General features: G+C 35.9%; 4 protein-coding genes across 4 annotated transcripts; 2 read left to right on the top strand and 2 right to left on the bottom strand.

Moving 5' to 3' along the window:
- The first annotated feature begins 3,834 nt into the window (after window positions 1-3,834).
- Window positions 3,835-9,138, top strand: LOC148932640 (uncharacterized). Its single transcript, XM_089065191.1, has 5 exons — window positions 3,835-3,893; window positions 5,982-7,575; window positions 7,672-8,601; window positions 8,690-8,917; window positions 9,007-9,138. Exons 1-5 carry the CDS (start codon window positions 3,835-3,837, stop codon window positions 9,136-9,138), a joined length of 2,943 nt encoding a protein of 980 aa, XP_088921317.1.
- A 1,672-nt stretch (window positions 9,139-10,810) lies between these two features.
- On the top strand, window positions 10,811-15,842 carry LOC125200829 (uncharacterized). The gene is made up of 3 exons (XM_048098615.2): window positions 10,811-13,473; window positions 14,866-15,041; window positions 15,121-15,842. Exons 1-3 carry the CDS (start codon window positions 11,073-11,075, stop codon window positions 15,619-15,621), a joined length of 3,078 nt encoding a protein of 1,025 aa, XP_047954572.1. The 5' UTR covers window positions 10,811-11,072; the 3' UTR covers window positions 15,622-15,842.
- A 795-nt stretch (window positions 15,843-16,637) lies between these two features.
- On the bottom strand, window positions 16,638-19,485 carry LOC125200764 (rho-N domain-containing protein 1, chloroplastic-like). The gene is made up of 2 exons (XM_048098524.2): window positions 19,311-19,485; window positions 16,638-17,985 (listed from the first exon to the last, which is right to left on the bottom strand). Exons 1-2 carry the CDS (start codon window positions 19,348-19,350, stop codon window positions 16,901-16,903), a joined length of 1,125 nt encoding a protein of 374 aa, XP_047954481.1. The 5' UTR covers window positions 19,351-19,485; the 3' UTR covers window positions 16,638-16,900.
- A 1,123-nt stretch (window positions 19,486-20,608) lies between these two features.
- LOC125200765 (mitochondrial ATP-independent inner membrane protease subunit 2-like) lies at window positions 20,609-25,562 on the bottom strand. Its single transcript, XM_048098526.2, has 5 exons — window positions 25,403-25,562; window positions 22,849-23,021; window positions 22,034-22,217; window positions 21,049-21,155; window positions 20,609-20,956 (listed from the first exon to the last, which is right to left on the bottom strand). The coding sequence occupies exons 1-5, from the start codon at window positions 25,472-25,474 to the stop codon at window positions 20,875-20,877; spliced, it is 618 nt and encodes a 205-aa protein (XP_047954483.1). The 5' UTR covers window positions 25,475-25,562; the 3' UTR covers window positions 20,609-20,874.
- Between the last annotated feature and the right edge of the window lie 1,562 nt (window positions 25,563-27,124).

Consider the following 27,124-nt stretch of genomic DNA (forward strand, 5'->3'; position numbering starts at 1 on the left):
AAGAATGGAGCTCCCTTGAGTTGGTGCGCTGGCTGTTTGAGACTTGTGAGTTAGCATTCAAATGCACTTGGGGTTGGGGCCTATTCGGGCAATAGAAATGGCGAGATTTGGGGTTCTTTTCACACATTTATAGGCGTTCAACGTGCAAGTATTAATTTTTGCAGGCCCTCTGATCAATGCTTGCCCTGCACTATTCCACACGATAATAGTGAAAAGTCATTTCTACCGCTTTTAGTAGTTTATGAAAATGCTTCGAGTTCTGCACTAAGAAATGAATGGTTCTGCACTAAGAAATGGATGGTGCTCTTCCACTTCTACCCCTCTCACTTTCATTTCCTTCCCACTTTCTCTACTTCAACTGAAACTAAGTAATAATGTGACAGGTATTTTGGTAAGCTCATAAATGGAATAAAAAAATGGATTTGAAAAGCAACGTCATCTTTACTTTTTTCTCTTTCTTACTTTATTCTCTCTTTGTTAACTTATAAAATGTCACGACCGCATTTTCTAAGGATAGAAACCACGGTGAATCGCGACCAGGGGTGGATTAAAGAAGCGGTGAAGAAAGGGAAAAATAACGAAACTCGACCATAGCTCGAAATAAATGGGAATAGCTCGAATAAAATCAGAGTATCATTTCAACAATCAACAACTCCAAATAAAACTATCTCAACAATACAAGAACTCAAAAGAAAGACAACAACTCAGCGGAAGCATTTCGAGAGTAGAATACTGCTATGTATGAAGACACAACATATTCTGAACATTTGATAAACATTCTTCACTTTTATGCTCAACACCCACCACGCTCGTCACCGCTCAACCTGCACATTTTTTAAAACAAATGCAGGGTTGAGTACTTGATGCACTCAGTGGACTCATGCCGAAAATATTTTTTATAAAAATTATTTATCATGCCATTAACGAGTGACCTCGGGGTTTTAACTTTGAAAGGGCCCGAGTCACTAAAACATTTCACCAACATCACCATCACCATCAACCTCAACATCATCAACATCACCATACCATATCTGAACTACATGACAAGGAATGTGGCCACATTCCAAGTCACTAGACCGGCCAACTCAAAGAGATTGCGCACGATCTACTGGGTGTACACCAGCCTGAGTAGGGATTCACTCCCTAGTCAGACCCGAATTCGATTAACCATACATGGCAAAAGCCACTTCAGATAGGTCCCACATCAACACAAAAATATGGCATGACAAACATATTTTGCACCATTTAAAAATAAACATACTTAAGACATAGTCCTTATTTAAAAAGAAAGCCCACCTCGTTCGCTTAAAATCCTCAACTTGTCTTTCTATCCGTTCTCAAATAGCATGCGAAATCATCCCCTTTTCGAAAGAACATAATATGCTAAAAATTAGACTTTAAGAAAAATAAATTTAGCTCAAACAAAGCATGCATGTATAAATCTTACCCTTAAATCTCTCTTAGGAACTTATAAAATTTTCGGTGACTCTAGCACATCATATTCATCCTTCTCTTTCATTTATTTTGAGGTCACCAGAGACGTCGCAGCGACGTCGGCTGGCCATTCGCGCTTTCGATCCCATTTATGTCCCTCAACACCAAATAATTAGGCCGCAGCCCACAAATATAATTCCTCCAGCAGTGGCCCAATCAAAGAAATGATACAGCAGCCCAAACATTAGCTATTCCATCCCAAACTTCAATTTAGTTGGCCCAAAGATTCCCATCTAATTTTCACATGAGGCCAACGTCCTTAACATCCTCACTTAATACTCCAACTGACAATTTTCAGCTCCCTAAACATAACCATAAACCCACCATCGCATTGCTCTCGTGTTCTCCCTCTTACTCAAATGGGCACTCTTCTCCCTCTCCATCTTTCTTCAAAATATCAAAATCTAATGCAAACCCTAACTCACAATATCTCTCTTTCTCTCATAATTTGTTCCAGTTTCAGAGAATTCCCGCATACACCAGTGACCTCTCTTCTCTTCTCTCTCGCCTCGGAATTTCATCACTTCCTCTCTCATGCAACTCTTCTGCACCAGCGTCGTCTCCTCTCTTTTCACTTCCCGATTGATCTCTAAATATCAGAGAAGTCTCTTCCTTTCCTCTGTCTCACTTTTCATGCCGATGACAGAGTAAATCTCCCAGCCGCCGGCTTCGTTTCTGACTGCTGTCAGCGTCTCCAATTGATCTCGCCTCCGGCGTTGATGCGTGCTCGAAGTCGCCCGTTGCCGGTGAGCGCCAGCCACCCTCCATCTCCGTCTCACTCTCTTCTCGCTCTCTCGCTCAATAACTCCTTCTCTCCGGCAGGCCTCGGCACCGCCGCTGCCACCCGTTCTTCGCTTTCACCGCAATTCAGCCGCCGTCGCCACAGCTGGGATTGCTGCCGCTGCACTTTCGGCCTATCTCCTCCATTACAGCGCCGTCACTGTTCGTCTTAGCCGCTGATCCAGGACGTCGCGCCTCGCTGCCGCCTTGCTTCTCAGCCCCGCTGATCTCTCCTCCCTTTGTGTCATTCTTAAATCGAGAAACTGTCCCTCTCTTTTTCTCTCTTCACTCTCTGTCACATTCACATTGTGGAATCCGTTGAAAGCTTTGAAACCGATGGAAGGATATGGCATCGTGGAGTTGTGGGCAAATACATGTATACATTGTGTAGAAAATCTGGTTGATATTGGCCGAGATTTGCTCCTAGTTGAAAACTGATTTCTTTCTCCTCAAATGTTGTAACCGAAAAAGAAGTGGGCAATTTGGCTATAAAATTGATGGAAAAGATTGCTGACTTGGTCTCCTCCAAAACTTGGGTTTCGAAAAGAAAACAAGGAATTGGGCTCGCATGAAATACCATGCTGATTTGGGTTTCTCAAAAAGGTTGGGCTCAATCCAAAAGAATTGATTTGATGAAAAGAAGATTTCTCAAATAAATTAGCTCAAACGAAAATTAAAATTCTTCTTGACCACGAAAGTCCAAACTCTTTCAAGCCTCGAAAAGAAGCTAAGATTGTACGATAAAAAGGGCAAAACTTCGACTTGAAAATCGACATCCTTTCAAGCTCAATTAAAATGTAGAAAAAAAAAACGGGGTGTTACATAAAAACAACACTGCATAATATTCAAACATGCAATACAAATTCATATTGATAATTTGATATTGTTAGCTAGAAAATTTCAAGTACCATATTGACAAATTTTAATGTATTACAAAATTCTAATATATAACTAGAGATCAAATTTCAATCACTAAAGAATGAGATTATAAATATGGAGGTTATTTTTAGCTATTAATTAGATCACTTAAGATCGTTATAGTTCATACGAGAGGTATGACTTTGTATGAATTAAAATAATTTAAAAATAAATTTATATGTTATGAACTAAATCGGTCAAAAAATAACCTCTCTATTTGATTATTAAGTTTTCATATTTGATTACTCACTCTGTCCCGTTTTAGGAGTCCCGGCTGAGTCAGACACATGTGTTAAGAAAGTGTTTGAGTGTGTAATAAATAAATGTTGTAGTGGATGTTATGACCCACTTTTAACACTCATTTACTTACTTTGTAGGCATTTTAATTAGTTTATCCCAACCGAGACTTCTAAAGCGGGACGACCGAAATTGATCAACCGGAACTCCTAAAGCGGGACGGAGAGAGTATTAAATTATATATAGGAGTAATATTTATTTATTTATTTGAGCACTGCCTTTTTAGTAAAGCTCAAAAGAGATCAAATAATACACTCAGGTGGTGTTCGTTTTACTAGATAAAATAATATCAAAATACAATCTAGGATTGAGTTGTGAGATTATTTTAGTCATATGGGGTTAGCCATGACTAAAGATCCTATGATTATCCATCTAGGATTGAATTATGAGATTGAATCTCATGAATCAAACACACTACAAATTTAATCCAAAATACAATCTTGCAAACCGAACACCCTCTCAATTTACTCTTCAATTTCGCCCTCTTACCGTCATTGAAACATGCGACTAGAAATAGATGTAAGATTACGTTTTTACCCCTCAGCTTCATTTCACCCAAATTGGTTTTTCATTCCCCCCTCTCAACTTTCGTTTCCCCCAAAATCGCTAGGGCACATTCTCACTTCCTCCTCGCTGCATCTTTGTGCACAATACCCTGATAATCATTCCGCGAAAACTCTCTTTTTGTAGAATGGGGGCTGCTGAAAAATTCCAAAGTGGCGCCTATTTTTTTGCTTTCCCGCTACTAAAATGATTTGGGAATTTTGGAGGGTAATTTAGGTAAACCACCGAAGTGGGGGACTTTTTAAGAAAATAAAAAATCATGGAAAATGCAATTGTAGTTTAATATCGTGATCAGTGAACATGCGAAATAAAATTGGAATATGTGAGCCATACCATTCCATTTAAGACCAAGTTATTTATCTGTTCATTTTCTAATGAAGGTAAGTGAACGGATCCTTAACGTGTTAAATACTCCTTTTTACAATTAATCATTATTACATTTCAATATATTTCTATTTGTCTTTATTATTAGTTATTACTTCAATTATTTTGTCAGCATTAGTATTATTCAGCTATAATTTTCTCTATGTTTAAGTGTTAACCTACTAAGTAGCGTTTCAACATTTTCTTAAGGACCAAGTAAGTACTAATGATTATTTAGTTTATTTTGGTTTGTGCAGAATTTTTATTAAAATTTAAATGATAAATTATGATATTTTAAAATCTATTATCTTATCAGACCAATATTTTATTTTTATTTTTTAGTTTTGTAGCCTCAAAATGGCGTTGTTTAGTTATTAGCGTCTTCACATTAATACACGTTTGAGCCATTATTCATTCATATAACAAAAAAATTATATGTAAGCGCCAACTACGTCCCTTTTGTGCTAAAATAATCATCATATCATTTAAATTTTGAAAAACACAACACATACTAGAGTTATACTAGTACTAAACTTCATGATTTTAAAGTAAATTAACACTATATATCAATATTACTTTTATCCAGAAAAAGAATTATTTTAGTAGTGAACGATGCTAAAATTCATGAAGTATAGACAGAGGAAAATAATTAAACTATTAAGTACTAGTGAAAAATAGAACATACCATATACTAAAAGGAAAGCTATTATAAATAGGCAAAACACATCCATAGGTCCTTGTACTTTGATTGTTTATTTCACTAGGTCCTTATACAATTTTTTCGTTTTACTAAGTCCTTGTACTTTTATATTTGATATCAATAGATCATTTTTAACTGATTATATTCAATCCGTTAGCTTAGCCGTTAAATATATTCCACTTCATCAATTATTATTAAAATAAACTCCACATCATATCTTATGTATTCAACTTCACCAATTATTATTAAAATAAACTCCACATCATATCTTATTTAATGAAATCCGCATTTGATAATTAAACATATTATACCCTACCCTACGTGAGCCTCCTTTAAATAAATTCCTTAATAGCCGTCATAAGTATTTCTCCTATGAAAGTTCTTGTTCCCAATATTCAATAAGCTTTGAAATTGCTATCATCGTGGGCGTAGAGATTTCCAGGTACGTCATCTAAAGTAGTCCTTGATTTTTTATTCTTCAGCACTATGCATACAATGAAATTTGGTTGAGAATATGTAAATTTAAGCAACACAAATACTTTTGTGTGCCTGCTGAGAATGTTTGCAATAAAATTATAGTTCCAATATTGATTTGTGGAGTATGCACTTCATAAAGATTATTCCACAGTTAATTTGACCAGGTTTATTTATAATTTGACAACTGCTTTAGGCTTAAGATTTATTTTGCATAAACACTATTAATACTTGTTATCTTAGAAGATGTTATACACAGAGAAATTAGATACATTAATTCCAGATTTTTTTAGTACATAAATGTATAATTTGAAACCAGCAAATATCACATTTATAGTCATAAATATTACAGTTTACCATCGTTGTGCTTATGCAGAATGTCTGAAATAACATTTATATTGTCTATACATCATGGGGGTAGATTTGTTGATGATAGTAGACGTCGCTATGTTGGTGGAAAAGTTACTCAAGTGTGTGATGCCTTGGACATTGATAAGATCTCATATCCAGAGATTATATCTTATGTTAAAGAAGACCTGCAATATGAATTGGAGTCAATTGATGGGTTATATTATCACAAACAAGGTAATTTTGTAGTAGTAAAAGATGACCAGGCCATTTTGAGCATTGTCAGTGAGTTATGCGACAGGGCAAAGTTAGAATTTTATGTCAACCATAAGAATCTAGCTAAACAAGTCACACTTTCTAAGCAAACAGAAGTAATTGATGGGGGAAGTTTGGAGGTCAATCAAGGTGTTGATTTGTCAGATGATAATGACTCGGAAGATGATCTTCTACAACAAACTTTTGATAATCTCAACAAGGATATAGTATTCTTGACTGATGATGATGATGAAGAAGTACAAATGTCAAGGAAAAACATAAGATCTTTCAAGGAGAAGAACACATTTAATGGTAAAGATAATACTCGGTGTGATGATGAGTTGGATGCATATGCATATGACATTATATATGATTCCCAAGAGGATGATGGCCTAGAAGATGATGCTCAAGAAGAGGAGGATAATGGATTAGAAGATGGTAATGATTCTGACGGGAGTTTTTATTATGACAGTGATGATTGTTGTAGCTATTATAGTGAGTCAGATGAAGAGTGTGGAGACCATGCTCTTAGAAAACCAAGTGAAATGGTACGCTTTGATCCGATGGCAACAATACCAGTATTTTGTTGTGGCATGATATTCCAAAATGTTCAAGAGTGTCGAGATGCACTTGCAAAGTATGCTATAATGAAGGGTTTACAAATTCGTTTTATTAAAAACGATCAAGTCAGAGTTAGGGCTGAATGCATGGAAAAATGCCCTTGGAAATTTTTGGCATCTAAAAACAGTCACAATAATGACTTTGAAGTGAAAACTTATGTGCCTAACCATAAGTGTTACAGGAAAAACACCAATCCCATGGCTACTAGCAAGTCTTTGTCTAAACTCTTGAAGGATAGATTATTGGCTACACCTTTTATTAAGTATAGAGACTTAAAGAATCTATGCAAAACTGAGCTGAAGCTTAAAATTAGCTTGACTCAAGCTCGGAATATCAGAAAGAGGGTGATTGCAGATTTATTAGGATCTTATACCGAGGAATATAAGAGATTGCATGATTATGTCCAAGAAATAAATTCTAGTAATCCTGGTACAACTTGTGTGGTCAAGGCTTCAAAAGATGAAGGTGGAGATATCAACCATTTTAGATGTTTTTATGTATGTTTTGCTGCATGTAAGAAAGGTTGGACAGAAGGATGTAGGAATATAATAGGATTAGATGGTTGTTTTTTGAAGGGTGTATGTAAAGGACAACTTTTATGTGCTGTTGGACGAGATGGAAACAATCAAATGTTTCCAATTGCATGGGCAGTCGTATCTGTTGAAAATAAAGAGAATTGGGGTTGGTTCTTGAATTTATTGAAGTATGATTTGGCTATTGGAGATGGAGCAGAACTAACCATCATATCTGACATGCAAAAAGTAAGTGTATTATATTGGTATAAAACAAATCAATGTTCTCATATTGGACTTTTTTTACATGTACATTAATTTTCATTCTATATTTTTCTACTGTAGGGCTTGGACAGTGCAATTAATGAGCACTTGCCAGAAGTTGAACATAGAATGTGTGCTAGACACGTCTACGCAGCTTGGGCAAAAAAATGGAAAGGTGAAGAGAGAAAGATAGCATTTTGGAAGTGTGCTAGGAGTACTTTTGAAAATGATTTCAAGTCAAAGTTAAGAGAAATGAATCTATTGGGAAATGGGATTTTGGAAGATTTTATGCGATACAATGTTGAATCCTTTTCAAAAGCATACTTTAGGACAACTCCGAAGTGCGATTCTGTGGATAATAATATGGCTGAAACATTCAATGGTTGGATACTAGATGCAAGGTGTAAGCCAATTATTTCTATGTTGGAAGATATAAGAGTTCAAGTAATGAGAAGATTATATGCTAAAAGGAAGTTTTGTTCAACTTGGATATGTGCTGTTGGACCAAGACCTATGCAAAAATTAGAAAGAAACAAAGAGTTCTCATTTAAGTGGCAAATGATTTGGAATGGGGATGAAGGATATGAGGTTTCTAATGTATATGACCAAGATAACAGGCATATTGTTAATTTGAAGTCGTCAAGTTGTACATGTAGAGAGTGGGAACTTACTGGTATCCCATGCCAACATGCAGTTTGTGTCCTGCACAGTGAAGGGTTGGAGCCAGAAAATTTCGTTGCTCATTGGTATGTGGAATCTACATATTTGAAGGCCTATCAGTTCATGATACAACCCGTGAGAGGAAAGATCTTGTGGGCTGAAACTGGTAAAGAAGAAATTGCACCACCGGTTCACAGGAAGTTACCAGGGAGGCCTAAAGTCAAAAGAAAGAAAGATAAAAATGAGATTCAGAAGGCAGGCAAACTATCCAGAAAAGGAAGAATCATGACTTGCAAAATATGTAAGCAGCCTGGACATAATATTAGAAGATGTCCTCAAAAGATGAATATGGTACTCTTACCTAACCCCTTTTTACAAAAAAGTGCTCTCATAAAATTGTGGTTTTTTAACAATGCTTTTCTTGTTAATTTTAATGTAGCCCGGAGAAGATAATGTTACAAGTCTAGAGCAATATGCAACAAATAAGTCACTCTCTCAAAGCAGAAGTGAAATGAGGGATGGGCAATCATCAAAAAGGCATAATGGTTCAGTCCAACTAGGTAAAAGAAGCAGACCCACAAAATCAAGGATGACGAAAGGTTCGACAAATCATCCAACTGGTTATGGATTATATATCAATGAGAATACTGGTCATACAGTTCTTAATGTAAGCATTATAATACTATTTATATTCAGTTTAAGTTACCTCATGCTTAATATTTCGAAATAATTACATTGTTGGATTGCTTTGATCAGCCAGGAATAAGGTCTAATAAATATGTGAAGACACATCAAGAAACAATGTATTCACGACCATGTATTCACGACCATCTGAAGATGCAAATAAAGATGTTCGAGGCAGCAAGAACCAGACAACTTCAGGTTTAAAATGGAAAGGAAATACATCGATGACAACAAGACAACTGCAAGTTGAGGCACAACGCAAAATAACTACATTTACAACTCAAGCAAAGGAGAGGAAATGATGTGGATCTTGAATTTAGCTTATGAATAATAGATTAGACAATTGTTCTCATTGCTAAACAAAATATATTGCTTTTGAACTTAGTAAGATTGCATTTTTTCTTAATGAATTATATGAATCTTTTTTTTTCTATTCCTACTAAAGTATAAATGAATTTTCAGATAGTTTAAAGTGTTCTAGTGATAGCAGATTATATGGAGTATTTTCATTTCTTGGGAATTAATTGCATGATCATCATCTATTTTTAGAGTAAGATTTTGAATGTAACATGTGTATAACCACTTAGTTTCTTATGAGAGGAAAATCAACTGTTATCATTGTTTATAGGTTGTTTGATGAGATTATTGAATTATTGCAGTATACCTTGTTAGTAAAATTGTTCAAGTTGCAAGTGGGGAGAAGAAAAGAAGGTTTAGCCTGTAGATTTCTTATATCATTGCTAATACTTGTCAATGAACTAAACATTCTAGTAGTTGAATCAAACCTATTGGAATCAATGAACTTGTCAACGAACTAAACATTCTAGTGGTTGAATCAAACATATTGGAATACTTGTTAATAACTATATTAAGAGAAAAGTTTAAAGGATCAAACCTATTGGAATGCTTTCACAAATTTGAAACTTTTGTAGTGGAATCTAGAATGACGCCCTCAATCTCATTTAGAAGTAGGAACAGTATCCCAAATCTCATTTAGAAATTTCATCGAACACGTTGAGTGCATTCTGATTGGTGATTGCAATCTGCAATCAATTCTTCGCCAGAATTCTGCAATTACAAGGCTTCTTCCTCGTCTTCTTCAGAAACCAAAAATGGCACAACAAAATGAAAGAAATATTGAGCTTCTAGCAATTCACCTACTTTATCTTGTGCGTGTATTTTTTGGGGCATTGTTCTTGCTTGTCTTCAACACGCAGAAAGAAGAAGAAATTTTTGTTTGATTATATGGGCTAAAAATCATTGAAGAAGATTGATAAATGATAATCGTAGGTTAGTTGTAGGTTGGTTGCAGTGATATAAATCTGGAAAATGCAATTTGAATTTTTAAATAAAGTTTCCATTTTTTTTTATCTTTATGGTTTTTTCCAACTAGGATATGACGTGGAATATATTTAAATAATTGATATATGATGTGTCATTTTATAACGGAATAGTTAACGGTGCCGTTAAATAAGGATCGGAATATATCAAATATAAAAGTACAGGGACTTAGTAAAACGAAAAAATTGTATAAGGACCTAATGAAATAAATAATCAAAGTACAAGGACCTATGGATGTGTTTTGCCTTATAAATACACAAAGAATAACTATGGCAGACAAATAAAATAGAAAAATATGAATATATTATTTTTAATATAAGAAAACCTCAACGAACTCTATATAATGAATTAATTATTTATAGTAAAAATCTGACTTGGAATCTGAAACGGCCAGCGGTAAAATAGGCTTTCCTAGTTTAAGGCAATATCATTATTTTGGTGTAAATCTTCTTTATTGAGATCAATTAATATTAGCATATCCCACATAAATAGGTACACAAACATACAGCTATAATTTTATATTTGGCATAATTTATTTCCTTCAGTTTTCATCTCCATTATATATATGTCAAATCGGTTCCGATAACTGCCGAGTTCCGCCGCTTCAAAAACCACTCTTCCTCGCCAAGGTTTTCACTCCGAAATTGCAGGTGAAATTTTCTCCTCCTGCATGTTTATGCATATCTTTGATTATTGTATGTATATGAATTGGTGTTTGTGTGCATACATAATCTAAGACTGTCTTCTTAGTTATACATAGCAATTAGCATTAGAATTGTGTGTGTGTTGGCTGCATAATGGAATTCGTTCCGCCGCCAAGAGGCGTTGGGGATCCCAGCGCAATTATTGATAGGTTGCAGGAGTGGAAAGTAATAGGCGATAGTGTGGTTAAGGGTTTAGTCGATTGCTTCTCGGACATTGAATCTCGGGAGGAGAATTTGAGATCGCTTAGCGAGTCGTTTGAGATACAGATGGCGGAGAAGAAGAGAGAATTGGATTGTTTAAACGAAGGGAAAATGGAGGCGTTGAAGTTGAGGGAGGAGGAGTTGAGGTCGCTTGGCAAGTCGTTTGAGATGCAGATGGCGGAGAAGAAGAGAGAGTTGAATTGTTTGCACGAAGGGAAAATGGAGGCGTTGAAGTTGAGGGAGGAGGAGATGAGGTCGCTTAGTGAGTCGTTTGAGAAGCAGATAGCCGAGAAGAAGAGAGAATTGAATTGTTTACACGAAGGCAAAATGGAGGCATTGAAGTTGAGGGAGGAGGAGTTGAGGTCGCGTAGCGTGTTGTTTGAGATGCAGATGGCGGACAAGAATTGTTTACACGAAGGGAAAATGGAGGCGTTGAAGTTGAGGGAGGAAGAGCTGAGGTCTCTTAGCAAGTCGTTTGAGATGCAGATGGCGGAGAAGAAGAGAGAATTGGACTGTTTGCATGAAGGAAAAAGGAAGGCGTTGAAGTTGAGGGAGGAGGAGCTGAGGTTGAGGGAGCAGAAGTTGGATGACCAGCTGGGGTTGGTTAATGTGCATATCCAGCAATTGGAGGCGTCGCAGGCTGAGGTGGATGGTCTGCGGGTGAAGGAGTGCGAGAGGTTGAAGGAGATTGACAAGAGGGAAAGAGAATTGGAGAAACGATTAGGGGAGTTTGAGAAGAGGGAGAAGGAATTTGATGCGTTCTGTGATGGGAAATCGAGAGATCTGGCTTTGAAAGAGGAGATTTTGGGGAAGGAGAAAGCAGAGTTGGTTGAGGAGGTTAGGTTAGCAAATGAGAAACAGAAGTTGGAGTATGAGTTTATTGAGAGGTCGCAGGCTGAGGTTGATGGTCAGCGGGCGAAGGAGTGTGAGAGGTTGAAGGAGATTGACAAGAGGGAAAGAGACCTCGAGAGGCAATTAGGGGAATTTGAGAAGAGGGAGAAGGAATTTGATGCATTCTGTGATGTGAAATTGGGAGATCTGGCTTTGAAAGAGGAGATTTTGGAGAAGGAGAAGGCGGAGTTGGTTAAGGAGGTTAGGTTAGCAAATGAGAAAATTAATGAGAAGCAGAAGCTGGGGTATGCGCTTATCGAGAGGTTGGAGTTAGGAGTGAAAATGCTAGGTGACATGAAGATGATTATGGCTGAGAAGTTTAAGGAGCTTGAGTCAAGGGAAGAGGCGGGCCATGAATCTCTCACTGCGAGTTTGAATGAAGCTGAGCTAATTCGAGAATCATTGGAGAAAAGGTTCAAAGAGCTTGAGAGCATTGAGAAAGAGCTTAATTTGTCTCAAGAAGATGATAAAACAAAAAAGCTGGAGTTGGGAAAGGGACAACTTGGTTATGTGAGGACGAACGAGGCTGAGTTGAGAAGAGAAAAATCAACTGAGCAGCAGAAGTCGAAGCTTCAAAATAAGCCTGAAGAAAAGAAGCAAGAACATGAATTGCAGCAAGTGAATTTGGTTTCTTGTAAAAAGGAACATGTCGATAAAGAGCTCGATTCTGCGGAAAAGAGTTTGAGTTGTATAAGAGAATCCACCACACAATCTTGTGCAAAGGAAAATCTTGCATTAAGCAAGCTAGATCAGCCCCATCAACAATCTGTAGGGACTGATGCTGGGCTAGTTGCAGATAAAGAGCAACATGTTTGCAAGCCGAGAGAAGTAGACTTGAAGGAAAAGCTAAATGGTGTTCATTTTAAAGAACAAGGATCAAAAGAAAAAATGGTAATTGATGTTTGTTTAACTACTAAACAAAATGAACAAGTAGACTCAAAACTTGCACTGCAGAAGAACCATTTAGTAGCATTGATTAGGTTTCCAGAGAAAGACTTGGAATTAATGGGTCATAACTGTTATAAAATCCTATCAATATCTTCTGATCCAGCAAAACTAGTTATAGAAGCACTGCAAGGGTTTGAGGAAATCCGTTTGGGGACGCTTGATATGGAGAGGAGAGCCACAATTCTTTTGTTAGATCAATTAGCCAAACTGTCACCTAAGATTCAGCCTTGTGTTAAACAAGCAGCAACTAAACTTGCTAGTTTATGGAAGTCGGAAACAAGTATTTGGGCTGAACGTCCGACAGAGGCATTAGCATTCTTGCATCTCTTGGCAGTATATGGTATATCCTCTTCTTTTGACAGAAGTGAGCTATTAAGATTTCTGAAGTTGGCTGAAAAACATAAACATACTCCTAACTTGTGTCGCACCTTGGGTCTCGCCGATAGAGTTCCTGGTATTTTCTCTTCTCCTTTCTTGTGCACATCTCTACATAACTATGACCAGTATATGCACTTGAAATGTTTTCTCTCTTTCGTTTATTTCCAATATTTCATCTTTTACTATAACACCTTTTGCACAATGTGAATAACTCTGTCATCCTTACATACTAAGTATAGTGACTAAAACATCATTTAGATGAAAAGTATACAAAATAAATGAACATTTTATATGGTGAAAGATGACTTGAACTTATATAAATGACAGATGATATTGCACCAAGTTTTGGTGCTTTTAGTCCAACCATGTGTCATGGAGCAACAAAGTATAGAGGGCATTCAAAAGGAGGGGGGAGGTCTTATGGAATATGTGGGAGGTGAAAGAGATGGAGCAATGGTTTGTCAAGAAATAGCAAGTAGAAGATAGGTAGAAGTAAAACATACTACTACATAGCTAGCACAACTAGAAGGAACCACAATGACCAATATTAATCGTGGATGACTATATTGTAGATGGGGAATGTGACATTGATGAAGGTTTTTTGTGGAGATCAAAACAAAAAATTAAAAACACCCCTGATAGGATAAAAAACATGTATATTAGATAGGCACATCGATTCCACGTGAGTGTTGATTAGCATATAAATGGCACCCTTTACTTTAAGGATCATGATTTTGGATTAAGTTAGGGCTCCGCAACTGATATGCTTATCAATTTTGTCCGGTCTATTTGATCTGGATGCCTTGCGGAAATGGTGCCTAGATGGATTTCCATCGAAGATGTGGGCCAAGGGGCGACAAATAGATGGTGGGTCTAGCTTTGGGTTTGCCACATGTTGTGGGACACTGGAGTCCGTAACAGTTGAACTCCCTTAATGGTCAATGACCGCGTTTTTACAACCGGTTCCTTTGACTCCGTGGGCTACTACTATGAGTTCTCAAACATATATGACGGGTTCAGGCCACTACTTTGAGGCATTGGGCCTCTCAACAAGAGCATCAATGTTATAGACCAAATAAGAGAACTCGTCTTAAAAGATTAGTCTATCAAGAGAGAAAGCTCATTTGGTCTATAAACACCATACTAGTAGCTTTACACAACCAATGTGGGAGAAGTTCATAACAAACTATGACTTCTAAGTAGGTTTTGAGTGCATTTTAAAACATAGTAATTCTAGCCATGTTTCATGATCTGGATTCGGACTAACCTTGTTGGACTTGCCCATTTAGTCCCGTTACTAATTAATTTTATTAATAAATAATTTCCCTTGCTGTATTGAGTTGAATCTCTATGGATACTCATGATTCTACGTATGTATTTGTAGTTTGTGTTCCTGGTACATAGTAAGATATCTTCTTGCATTAGCATATCATTTCATTTGCTGAAGAGCATTTCTTTCTTGTATCAGGTTATATCAAGGTATTAATGAATGAGAAGCACTTTCTTCTTGCAAGCACATACATTTATGAATATCAGCTTCAGGACATGTTTTCACAGTCAGAGATCCTCAATTATTATGCATCACATTGCAAGAAGTCAGCAAATGCACTATGTAGAAGGGAACATAACTCTTCTGCAGCACAGGTTACTACTCACTAAACCTTTTCTCGTCGCTATAAATAGATAGTTGATGACTCATAGATTATCATGCATTTGATATCAGGAGAAGGCGAATGCAGCTGAGATTGCTGCTCTGCGTCTTGGAATTGAACATATTGTCAAGTATGGGCTTGAATCTGACTACTCCCCAATCACCTTCACAGCAAGAATAAAGCAATTAGAAGCATATCAAGCTGGCTTGAGACGGAGGATTCCATCACCCTCGGCTAATATTGAAAAACATGGGAGATGCAATGGATCCCAGGAGACGAGTAAGTGGGCACGACGAAAACGTTGCCGGGAAGCCAACAAATCTGTTGCCTTCTCAAATCCTCAAATGACGCCTAACCGTGGTTCGAATAATTGCTCTTCCGCTGACTGGAGACAGCCTCCTCAACATCAGTCAAGCCAAATGAAAACATGTCATGCTGCTCCTGCATATCCTTGGGATTTTGTAAACTTGGATCCGTTCCCCCAGTCAGACGGTCCTCGCAAAAGACCTCGGGCGAATACCTGGGTGAGAGAGGGTGGCTCACATATAGGGAAGGTTGCTAACCAATGTTAATACCTGATGGAAAATTAGCATTGTCTATTTTTGTTGATGGGTGAGTTTACTACCTCATTCCATCAATCCTTTTAACTTGATGTTGTAAATTAGTTGGGCAAAAGTGGGTGGCGACATCTCTAATCTTACTAGGATGACTTTTCTGGCATTAGCAACCACTATGCGATGTATGTTTTTGTTTCAAACTTTTATTTAAGAGATGTTGGCGCTTATATTCACAATTTGAAGGTATTATGTTTTTTTGTTTTTTACCAAATTTTGATGCTATTCTGGTTTTTCCACGCACTTTGAAAGATGATCACCTTTCTTTTTTTGGTCACTTGCCAATTTTGGAAATAACTTCCTCTTTCATTAAAACATTTTACTACCCTTTTCCTCTTTATTTTATTCCATCAAACAATACTTCCTAAAATTCTGTGCCACTCAAGAATCGCAAGACTAGTGGCCATCTTGAATGGGACGAATGGAGTATTAATGTCATTTTTGTTCATGGATTTTCATCCCTAGATGAGTTATCACTCCTACCAAACATGCCACACACTCATTTTACCAACTCACTTTCTTGAATTCGTTAAAGTTGGGTAAACATTCATCTTGTCAATCCTATCATTATCTAATTACTATCAAATCTTCTACAACACTCCCAACATGTTTGGATCGTGATGGACGTCGTGATTGCGGTCTCTCTTATAACAACTGGGAAGCATGGCGCTGCCCTTTTAAGTCACACCTTGACATACATCCGCCTTATCCTCGAGCATCTGTAGGTGCCCTTCATCTACATTCACCGAGAAGACAATCGAGCAGCTGTTTTCTAGCCAGGGACGGAGGTACCAGCGGCCCACTACCGGACCTAGACCCCGCCCCTTTGCTAACCTATTGGATTATTAATACGTAACTCAACTTCTGATGTTCCATATTATATATTTTCCCTTTTAATGATTCGAAGGTTTGTCAATGTGTTTTCTCCGGGTGTCTCATGTCACACAATACATAAAATTATAATAATGCAAGGCTTTAAATTTATTTTGAGCTGTACTCAAGCGAATAATTAATCATAACTGAGTTCACAGAAGACCATGACTCTGGTTTTGATGAGTACATATGTTCTTTGAACATTAACAAGTCTGGCCCTATTATGAATCAAACAGTGAAGATAGGCAGGTCCAACTTAAGCAAAGTACCAAGTGAACAAAGAGATCTTACAACAAGAAAGCACACCTAACAAGAGAGGAGAGAGCAAAACAAAATCTCCATCGTGTCTTTACGTGATCAGTAATCATACTGATTCACCACTCAGCAACTCAATCAGTTCACTCTTTTTCAACTTTGAGAATCTTTTCATGCCACGCGACTTGGCAAGGGCTCTCAATTCAGTCAGCTTCATTCCGTTCAAACTGATGGCCTCGTCCGCGTCATCTTCTTTTGCTACATCTTCATGCTCCGTCTCAACAATCCCTGAATTTTCATCAAAAGCATCTATTTCTGAAGTGAAAGGCTCGACTTCAGATTCGGAATCATATTCAACAACCTGGATGTCGTCTTGGGCCTCTGGTTCCGCATGACTCCACTCTCTTTCAGTGTCCACATTGTCCTCCGAGACAGAGTCTTCGGCATAAACAGGTTGGAATTTGATTTCAGGGACTGGAGATCTTTTCCGGAAGTTTGACTTTGGTCGGGTGAGACGTGGGATTGGGGATTCTTGCGCCTCATGATTCACACTACTGCTGGAGTTTGAGTATGAGATGCTTGTGCTTCCTTCCTCTGTAGATGGGCCAGTCTGTTCATCCTGATCCAGGATGAAGTCCCTGCCATTGGCGGTGGTGTTGCTCTTCTTCCCTTGCTGAACTGAGTGTTTCCTCAAAAGCTTGAGTAGAGAATCAACAGTTTCACTCTCTTTGCTTTTTGTTTGAGACTCCTCAATTTTCTTTCCTTCCTTCATTGCTGCTCTTTCACGTAGTTGGGCCTGCACCTTACGGAATAATTCAACAATTTCCTTTTCTCTAGGACCAGTAGTTGCAGTTGCCTGATATTTATTGTTGGATGCAGAAAGAAGTGGTCCATTTTTGGAAGAGAGAGTTTCGAATTCTTCATGGTCATCACACTCTTCTCTTGTTTCATTTTGCCTATTCCTATTGCGGGAGTATCCATGCCTTCTTTGATTATTTGGGAAATCCGGGTTTCTCCTATAGTTGCTAGAACTTGCATTACACACAGAAGATGTGTACCTAGAAACACATCTCAAAGGAAAAAACTTGACATCTGAAACGAGCTTGTGTTCACGACAAGATCTAGGTGATAAGGACAGTGCTTTCCCAGAAATTCCAGAGCAGGGAAGAGGACTGCTATCAGATGGACCATATCCTGCAATGAGATTAGGGAAGGATGTCAAAAATAAGTATTATTCTGGATGGTGGAAAAAATCATGACAATAAATTGGCAATGTTGATTATCCAGAATTTGGTAGTGGGCGGTGATTAGAAACATTAGTAAGTCTTTTGCCAGTTTTAAACAGTGTCAACTAGAAGATAAGCTCATCAAGAATTCCTCATCCAAAGAATCACCAGAGCATACAAAAGTTATAACCAATTCTTGCACACGAGACTAAAGTGAAAAGATAAACTGAGAAGCTATATTTTAAACATATAAGGCTAATAATAGCCCAAGAAGCTTAAAATAAAACAGTTTCCTTTTATTTACTAGTAAAACAGAACCAGTGTTTGGAAATTGGAGAAACCAGTTTCCTTTTGTGGAGAATCGGTGTAGATATTTGCATAATGGAGAATAACCGAGTTAAGAATCAAAGAAATTGTTCATAAACCATTGGTGTATTCACATGGCAGTTGGAAGAAAATTATGAAGCCAAGGACTGTTGTGGAGAGTACATTTTGGCTATCAGAGAGGGCCTTAGCTATCAGAGAGGGACCATAATTGCAGGAACAAGAAACTTCCATAAGCAAAATTAGTGCAGTTGAGTTATAACATAAATAGGTTAGCAAATAGAACCACTGCTTGGATGGCTTAAATTATTATTTCCTCATCCTCCTCTCCGTTTTAGGATAAATATTATATTCCTGTTTTCTGCAATAGGTCATAATTCAGATATTTCATCTCAATTTCATAAATTTCACATTTGTCTGTATTTTAAAAGGGAAAAGAAAAAGGCAAAAGAAAGCTGCTATCATATTGTTCTCAACAAATAGAGCATAGGCCAGATGAAAGGTTTTCAAGTCCTTTTGTTCTATAGCATTTAAATCAAAATACATCATCAATCAAGATTCAAGACAACATACACTTGTATTGCTTCCTAATCTTCGAGCACAATGCCAACAGGATTACCTAACAAGTTATGCTTAGCAATTAATCTTAATCTCAAGATATGCTTCTTATGGTATCATTCATACATAAACAACTACCCAGAAACTTCAATCAGCAAATTCCAACTTGAGTGCAAGCCACAAACCTAACAAAATGTTCCAGCTCTACGATTCTGAACAAACATGGAACCAAAAATTAATAAATTAAATTATGCAACAACGCATTTCAGCAAACAGATGGTAGGAGTCTCCCAAACAAGCTTAAAACGCAAAATTATCCGCAACCAAGGGCAAAATTCAGCAAAACACTAACTCTTCACCAAAGCATTAGAGCACACGGTATATATGCATAAAGCCATAAAACATAGTTACCAGGAATGGTTTTGGAGATGAAATTAATAGAGCGCGACATTGTTGTAAACAGCTTCGGTGCAAAACGTTGAATTGAAATGGGGTTTTGAACATAATCGACGGTGACGCTGAGGTTTTATACTTCGCCGGCAATTGGCTGAAGATGAATGGATATTTGGGCGTAGCGGAATTATACCTCGATTAAATTTAAACCCAACCCATCTTCTATTTTGTAAAACATCACTACTAGAAAAAAAAAATACACAAAAATCACAAAAATTTATAATTACAAATATGGAATACTATACTTTTTTTATCTAACGTTGCAATTTTTTTGTTGAAAAATTATTCTTATAACAATAACACCCTCAATTTGTGAAATTATTATGATAACATTGACACCCTTAATTTGTGCATTAGAGGTAAGACTGACAATGTTCGATAAGACACGAAAATCTGACACAAACACTGAAATTAATGGGTTTGAATTATGCCTTATTGGATTCGTGTCTCGATTAGATTGACTCGTTAGGAATCCAATAATTTTGGGTTAAGTTGGATTGTAATGATCCATAACAAAAAGATATTCCATCCGTCCCACAAAAATATAGACAATGGGTATGATACGAGAATTAAGACAAAATTGGTAAAGTAAGAGAAATGAGGAGAATGGTATGATAAAGTAAGAGAGATGAAGAGAATGATAGTTAAAGTAGTGTTAGTGGATAGTGAGACCTACATTATTAAATTGATATAACTTTCTAAAATGGAATGCACATATTTTTGGGGGACATACGAAAATGGAAAGTGCATATATTTTTATGAGAGAGGGGAGGGGGGTACTACACAATATTATTATTTTAATTATTTTTTATTATTTTTTAAAATATGTAAAATATTAGTTTTATTCTCTATGTTTGTGTAAATCAAGATTTGTCGTGTAAATTAGGTTTATAGTGTAATGCATGTTTTAATCATGTAAATCAAGTTCGGGTCGTTATTGGATTGTTAACATGTCATGTCAACTTATATTATACCGTATTGCTAATTGGTTTGTTTCGTGCACAAGTTGGATTTAAATGTAGCATGTCGAATTTTGCATTCAAATTAAGAGTTTCCTTATCGTATCGAATTCGGGTTAGGTCTTATTAAATTTGATCGTTATCTCAGAAGGTGGCATGTTTAAATTCGGTAACCCCAAAATCATTGCACGCTTTGGGTCACTTAATCAAATTAGATATGAAAGATTGTGTTAAATTTGACAGTTAATATTAAAAAAAAATACTTATAATATGATAACCTGAGCAGAGACCAGAAAATTATTGGACAAAAAGCAATCCAAATTATTGAAATATGAAGAGCAGTGGCAATGACGGAACCAAAGTTGAAAGCTGCTACAAAATTAAAACAATAATCTCATAGCAACAAATACTCAATATGTATTTGGCAAACTAACTACCATCACTCTATTGATTAGCAGCATTTCTTTCACAACTTGAATGAAGATGCTTTCGTGCTCCTTACTCAAGCATCGTACAACATGTTGAACGAAGAAAGAGCATAGCACAACTTTTCTGCAGGGTTTCTATGCTTTATGGTTCTTAAGCATCTCATCAACATCTAGTTCCACTTCTAGAACAGGCGAATCCGTTGTCGTGCTATATTCACTGTAAAAAAAAGGGTGGATTATCTCCCATTATACAATTACAACTGGACTTTCAGTACCAGCCGTGTAGCACAACAGCTGTAAACACATTACCTATTCTTGACAGGCCCATGATCCACTGCATTCCTTAGACAATATATGGCCCGACCAACTATGTTGGACATGGTAACCGGACCAAAAATACGACTATCATAGGCTTCCTGTCATATGAACAATCAGTGTATAAAATATTAATCAACCATGCTGCCTTTTTTATACATGAAAACAGAACCACAATAAATATGGATTATCCAAACAAATTAATCTACATGAAGATGGCAAAATTGAACTTAAAACACTAAGGTGGAAAAACAAAGCTAGATAATATTACTGATGTAGATAGAATAGAGTATGCAAATTCACTGAGCTCTGAGTTTCGTTGCTTTCACAGTTGACAAAAAAAGAAAACCTTCAATCAATCAAATGACACACAACCACATAAGTGGTGGTGATCTATGTTCATTCAAGAAAATCTCATGACGAAATTCATACTTACACAAGCATAGAAAATATTCGAACTACTTTTACTAAAATGCATAACCAACCACTTTGAACTGCAACTAGATAGTACATTTATCTGACAAAACATATCTATAAAATAAGAATGGGAAGACAGTTTAACTAAAAATAATACTATTTGGCATAGATTCCATATTGAGCATGCAGCTAGAGAAAAGGAACATACTTTCATTGTATAGCAATATGTGGAACTTTGTGGTGGGGTAGTGTCCAAAAGTGGAATGTGTGCACTTTTGTTGGAGTACCGAAATGGCAAAAAGTTACACTCCTTCATGGGGACTGAGGGAGTACTAAAGAAAAGAATTTTATTCAAGAAATATTCAAATATCTCACAATGGGAGTAGGGTAAATCATGCATGGAATTTTGTGTTGTTGTTACAAGTTCCATAACAATGATATGATACTATTCTATCTGTAGAGCATCCCAGCTGAGAAATGTAGCAAGTAATTCATACCCTCCCTTTAGGCATGTTAAGCATATTAAAGAAGATATACCGATTTAAAGCATAGAGAAGTATACCTTTGGCTTCAATTTATCATTGTCAGCTAACACCCAACATTGATCTTTATCAAGGACAAAAGGTTCATCATCTGCATCTTTAGATGCCATTTCATATCCTTCGACTGCAGCTAACCTCCTTATGAGATAATTGGCCGAGTCTTCAGGATCCTTCATTACCACCACATCTCCAACATGCACGCTCCTAGAACAAAGAGAGAATAGATCAGCTTTTGAAAGACACAAGCAACAACAGAATCGGAGATGTCATGCAAAGAATAACCAGATGCTAAATTCAAATATTAAAAAACACAATCAGGTCATGATTTGGCAATGGTTCGGAACACCAAACTATAATGAGCTTAGATGGAAGAACTTAAATTTGTGATGCTTGCAAGATGCAACCGTGTTTGCTACTTAGTTTTCAAGCTGAGCATACATTCATTGTGTAAAGTTTACAGTGGATTGACTAATACAAAGTTACTTTAATGAAGGGTATCCTATATCAGGGTTTAATAAGCTTATCTGTGGGGGTAGATGGGGAACCATTATTGATTGATCCTCTTTAAAGAAAAAAGAAGAGAAGAAAGGACAATGATCCACAGTTCAGAAATGAAAGCTTGTCAATTCCCTGATTTCATGCAAAAGTTTATAGAGGAGAAGAAAAATGAAATGTCCAGAACCCAAAGGACATACAATCATCAGATCATATAACGGGAAAAGAATATCGAAAAAGACAAGATACATTACCAACGGTCAATTGATATAAAAAGCATAGACCTAACTAGCATTTAAATTGATACCATCAGATATATTTTTCTTGTGGAAAACCATACATAGGATTTGGAGCTGGAAGTTTCCGAACAAGAAGAGTTCCACCCTGAGTCCCAATTACTGGGTCCATCTCTTCTCCTTTATTCCAATGCAAGAATGTCAACCTTCCATTGGAAAAGTTTTTCCATATGGTATCGAGTATTTGTTTATCAGCAATTTGACCTTGTAGATAGGACTGCATGAAATATAATATTCTCAGTAACTGAACATGATCCCTGTACATCCAGTACAATCGTGGACAATGTAACGAATAATGGTATCATGTAAAAAGTGGCATAATATACCCAGGCAAGTTGACATAAACAGTAACAAAAACCCTCTCACACAAAAAAATCAAGTAGAACTGTAGAAACAATGCCACAAGTCTTAAATTATTGAATTCAGAAAAAATGCATCTTGACGCCACAGAAAAGTCCTAACAAAGGTTACAGTATGTAAGACCCTTTTTATTTGATGACTAATGTGTTTCAACGAGATTGGTAGATTTAACAATAGATATGCAAAATTAGAGTTTGCGTAGCCCATACGAACAACTTTACAAACCACAGACAAGACTGACTAAAAAAAAAGATCCTTAGGCACATTATGTGTCTAAAACAAACAGCACATCGCAGAAGCATAACAATAACTAAATAAATACAGAAATGACCTCCTAAATGCATGCTGTCACTCAATACACAAACTTGTTACATGAAATTTCAATACAATTGCAAAAATTAAATCATCCACTGAAGTTTCTTTAGACAATCCTGATTGCAGCACAAAAGTTTTTACATCAGAGGCAAACACGCAATGTTGAAGGTATCTAACCGGTACCACCTATAAGCATACTTCCGCAAGGTGTCATACATACTAAGTAGGGATGTCAATGTAGCCCGCAACCCGTGGGCCGGCCCGAATAGCCCGCCAAATTTTCAGGGTTAGGGCTGAAAATTTCTAGCCCGATAAAATTACAGCCCGATTAGCCCGCACCCGATTAACCCGCAACCCGTTAGGGCCAGACCCGAAAACCCGATGGGCTGGCCCGAAAACCCGATAAAATTTCTATCGTTCTATTTGTTTGACTATAATTCGACACTTCATTGATTATTTTATAATATAGATTACTAAGCAATAACTTTTATTTTTATATATTAAATATATAAATTATATGTTAAATTTTTATTAACATAATAATAGATATATAAATTAGAAACTTCAAATTCACTAAAAAATATATTTAAATTTCTAAAACATGCTTTAAAATTTCTTGATGTTTATGTTTTATTGTACATAAATCTCAAATATTAGTATTTGATCATGTTTATGTTTGAGTTTAAGCATATATATCAAATTTATCATAATTAAATATTTTACATTCTATAAATATAACTAATTTTCACTATTATTTATAGGATTGAACGCATGTTAATTTTATCGGTAGCAACCTGATTAGCCCGTTGGGCTAGCCCGAAACCCGAGCTTTTAGGGTTAGGGTTGAACTTTTGTAACCCGAATAAATTACAGCCCGATTAGCCCGCACCCGATTGACCCGCAACCCGAATAGGGTTGGCCCGAAACCCGGTGGGCTGGCCCGATTGACATCCCTAATACTAAGCTACAACACCCATAAATTTATCCTCATATAAGCTGATCCATGATCCATCCCATTTATTCTAAATCATATTATACAATCTTCCAAGCTAGCAGACAATGTAACTGGAGGATATTTGGTGCTGAAATGTGAAACAATAGGAATGGAAATACCAAAGATATTGCTGTACATGAGAAGGTCAAATGGAAGTTTTACATCTGAAGTTGTGCAACGATGAAGACAATAGATCCTTAAGTCGTCTTTAGATGTCAATATGAATGCAAAGAACAGTCCATATTTATTCTTATAATATGTACTAACATTTAAATCCAACAAACCCCTCAACTCCCCATGGCCACATATTTCATGGTGTGATTCAACCATTTGATTACTGTCCTTTTCGTCTCTCTATGTTCACAAATCCCTTAATAAGATAAACATTTCGACTCAGAACTAAGGTGTCCAACACGAATACTGATATAGCGCATTATATTGAAGTACACAATCCACAAACCTTATTGAAAACCACTATAAGATAGTATGGCAAAGTATAGTAACGAATTACATCGACCCAAAAGTATAAAAAAATCAATGAAAATCCACCAAGTGAATCCTAAAACGGAAAATTTCAAGTTTCAACAAGCAATTATTGTCAAAAATAAACCTTTCTTCACATCTAAACTTAATAGTCTAATTTAGGGGCACAATGATGGAGAAAGGTGGAATATAGTATCTTTTAAGATAATGCACTTCCAATTTCCATCCGTAATTGTTCTTCAAGAAATTCTGAGTGAACGATGCTTGCATTCCAAAATCCAGAAAAAAACAAAGAATCTAGAGCCTCCTCGAGTAAAATCGGATACACCAACCAAAGCCACAAAACCTTCCCGATACAAAATTAGGGGTTTTCACTCGAACCAAAAGGGAAAAAAGGAATCAATTTGAGAAATCAAGAAATCCGCAAACAGAAAAAAGACGCTTACCATCCGCGCGACGGAGACAGAATAATCAAATTTGGTTCCAATGTAGCGGAGCCATGTTGATACCCCAACCATTTCTCAAGCCTGCAATTTCCCTTAAACCCTCTTTACTTCTTTTCTTCTAATTTAAACAATTTATAGTGTGAGGATTTTTGATGTGATAAAATCGCTGCGTGTATGAAAGGTTTATCACACAATTTTAAGGGTAATTACACTTTACATGCAAAATGTTTCACCAATATTTCAATTAAGTACAACATAGTTTAAGTTAACAAATATCATACAAAAAGTTTGATTAGTGTTGCAAATTAATACATTCCGTCTAAAAATTACTAACATTATTACTTTTTCTTATTTTTCATCATTTCGACTCTAAAATTAGCTTCAAATATTAGCCGAAAGTTAAATGTGAATTCATTGTTTAAGAAAATGCCCATATGGCAATGCATAAGGTATTATTTAGAGAAATAATATCTAATTTTTTAGGGTACAATTTTGAAGAAAAATAAGAAAAAGTAATAGTGCTAGTGATTTTTAGATGGAATGTACTAATTCATAACACTAATCAAACTTTTTGTATGATATTTGTTAACTTAAAACATTTTGTACTCAATTGAAACATTGGTGAAACATTTTGTATGTAGATTGTAATTACCCACAATTTTATTTTAACAACTACAATTGACGACATCCATCTCCTTCAAACTTTTTTTAATTCAATTGTACTCCTTTGGCCCATTTTAGTTAGGATATTTCTTTTCAACATATAAATTAAAAACTAAATATTTAGAGATTAATTATAAAGAGACTATGAATACTAAGAGAGTTAATTAAGTAGAGGATAAAATAAAGTTTGATAAAAAAAATAAGTACTCTCTCCGTCTTAATTTAAGAGTTACATTTTGTCATTTAAATCCTTCTCAGTTTAAGAGTCACATTTAGAATCTATCATATTTGTATATAATATTTATCCTCATTATTCATCAAATTTACACTCAAATGTCATTATTTATATAAAAATAAAAAAACACAAAATTCTAAACAAACAAAAAGTCAAAAGGGTCTCACTTTCCACTACCTCACTTCAAGTATTACAGAATCTAACAATTTCTTAAAACTCGTGCCATAACTAAATCTTACTCTTAAACTGAGACGGAGGGAGTACTACTCAACTATCATGAGACTATCTAAAAAAAGAATATTACAACTCAACTAATTTACGATAAAAGAGAGAATAAATTATATGAGAAAAGAAGGAATAAAAATAAAATAAAAGAAAATTTATCTTATACTACTTTGTAAAAAAAAAATTAATTCACTTTAGATCGAAGTTCCCAAACAGAGGAAATATCATTTATAGTTTAATTTAATTTCTTTAGTATTTTATTCTAAAATTTGTATCCTCTTTCTATTCTCCAATCAACTAACTTTCTGTTTTCTATTCCCCAACAAACCAATATTGGATTTGGCTTTATAATATAATGTGCTATTTTTTTACGCTTCCTTCGTCCGCCATTCATAGTCTCATTTTGACTCGATATAAGTTTTAAGAAACTGTTGACTTTATGAAAAAATATAGAAAAATGAGATAATGAAATGCGGACTCTACTTTTATATATTGGTTTTATAATAGAATGTAAGTGTAATGGGTTAGGTGAATGGTAGATCCCCTTATCTGAAATGAAAAAAAACAAATAAGATTTTAAATCATAGACATCCCAAAAT

Source organism: Salvia hispanica, chromosome 2, assembly GCF_029641045.1.
Source record: "Salvia hispanica isolate PSC_SH4W2 chromosome 2, Shi_PSC_v1, whole genome shotgun sequence".
Lineage (NCBI taxonomy): Eukaryota > Viridiplantae > Streptophyta > Magnoliopsida > Lamiales > Lamiaceae > Salvia > Salvia hispanica.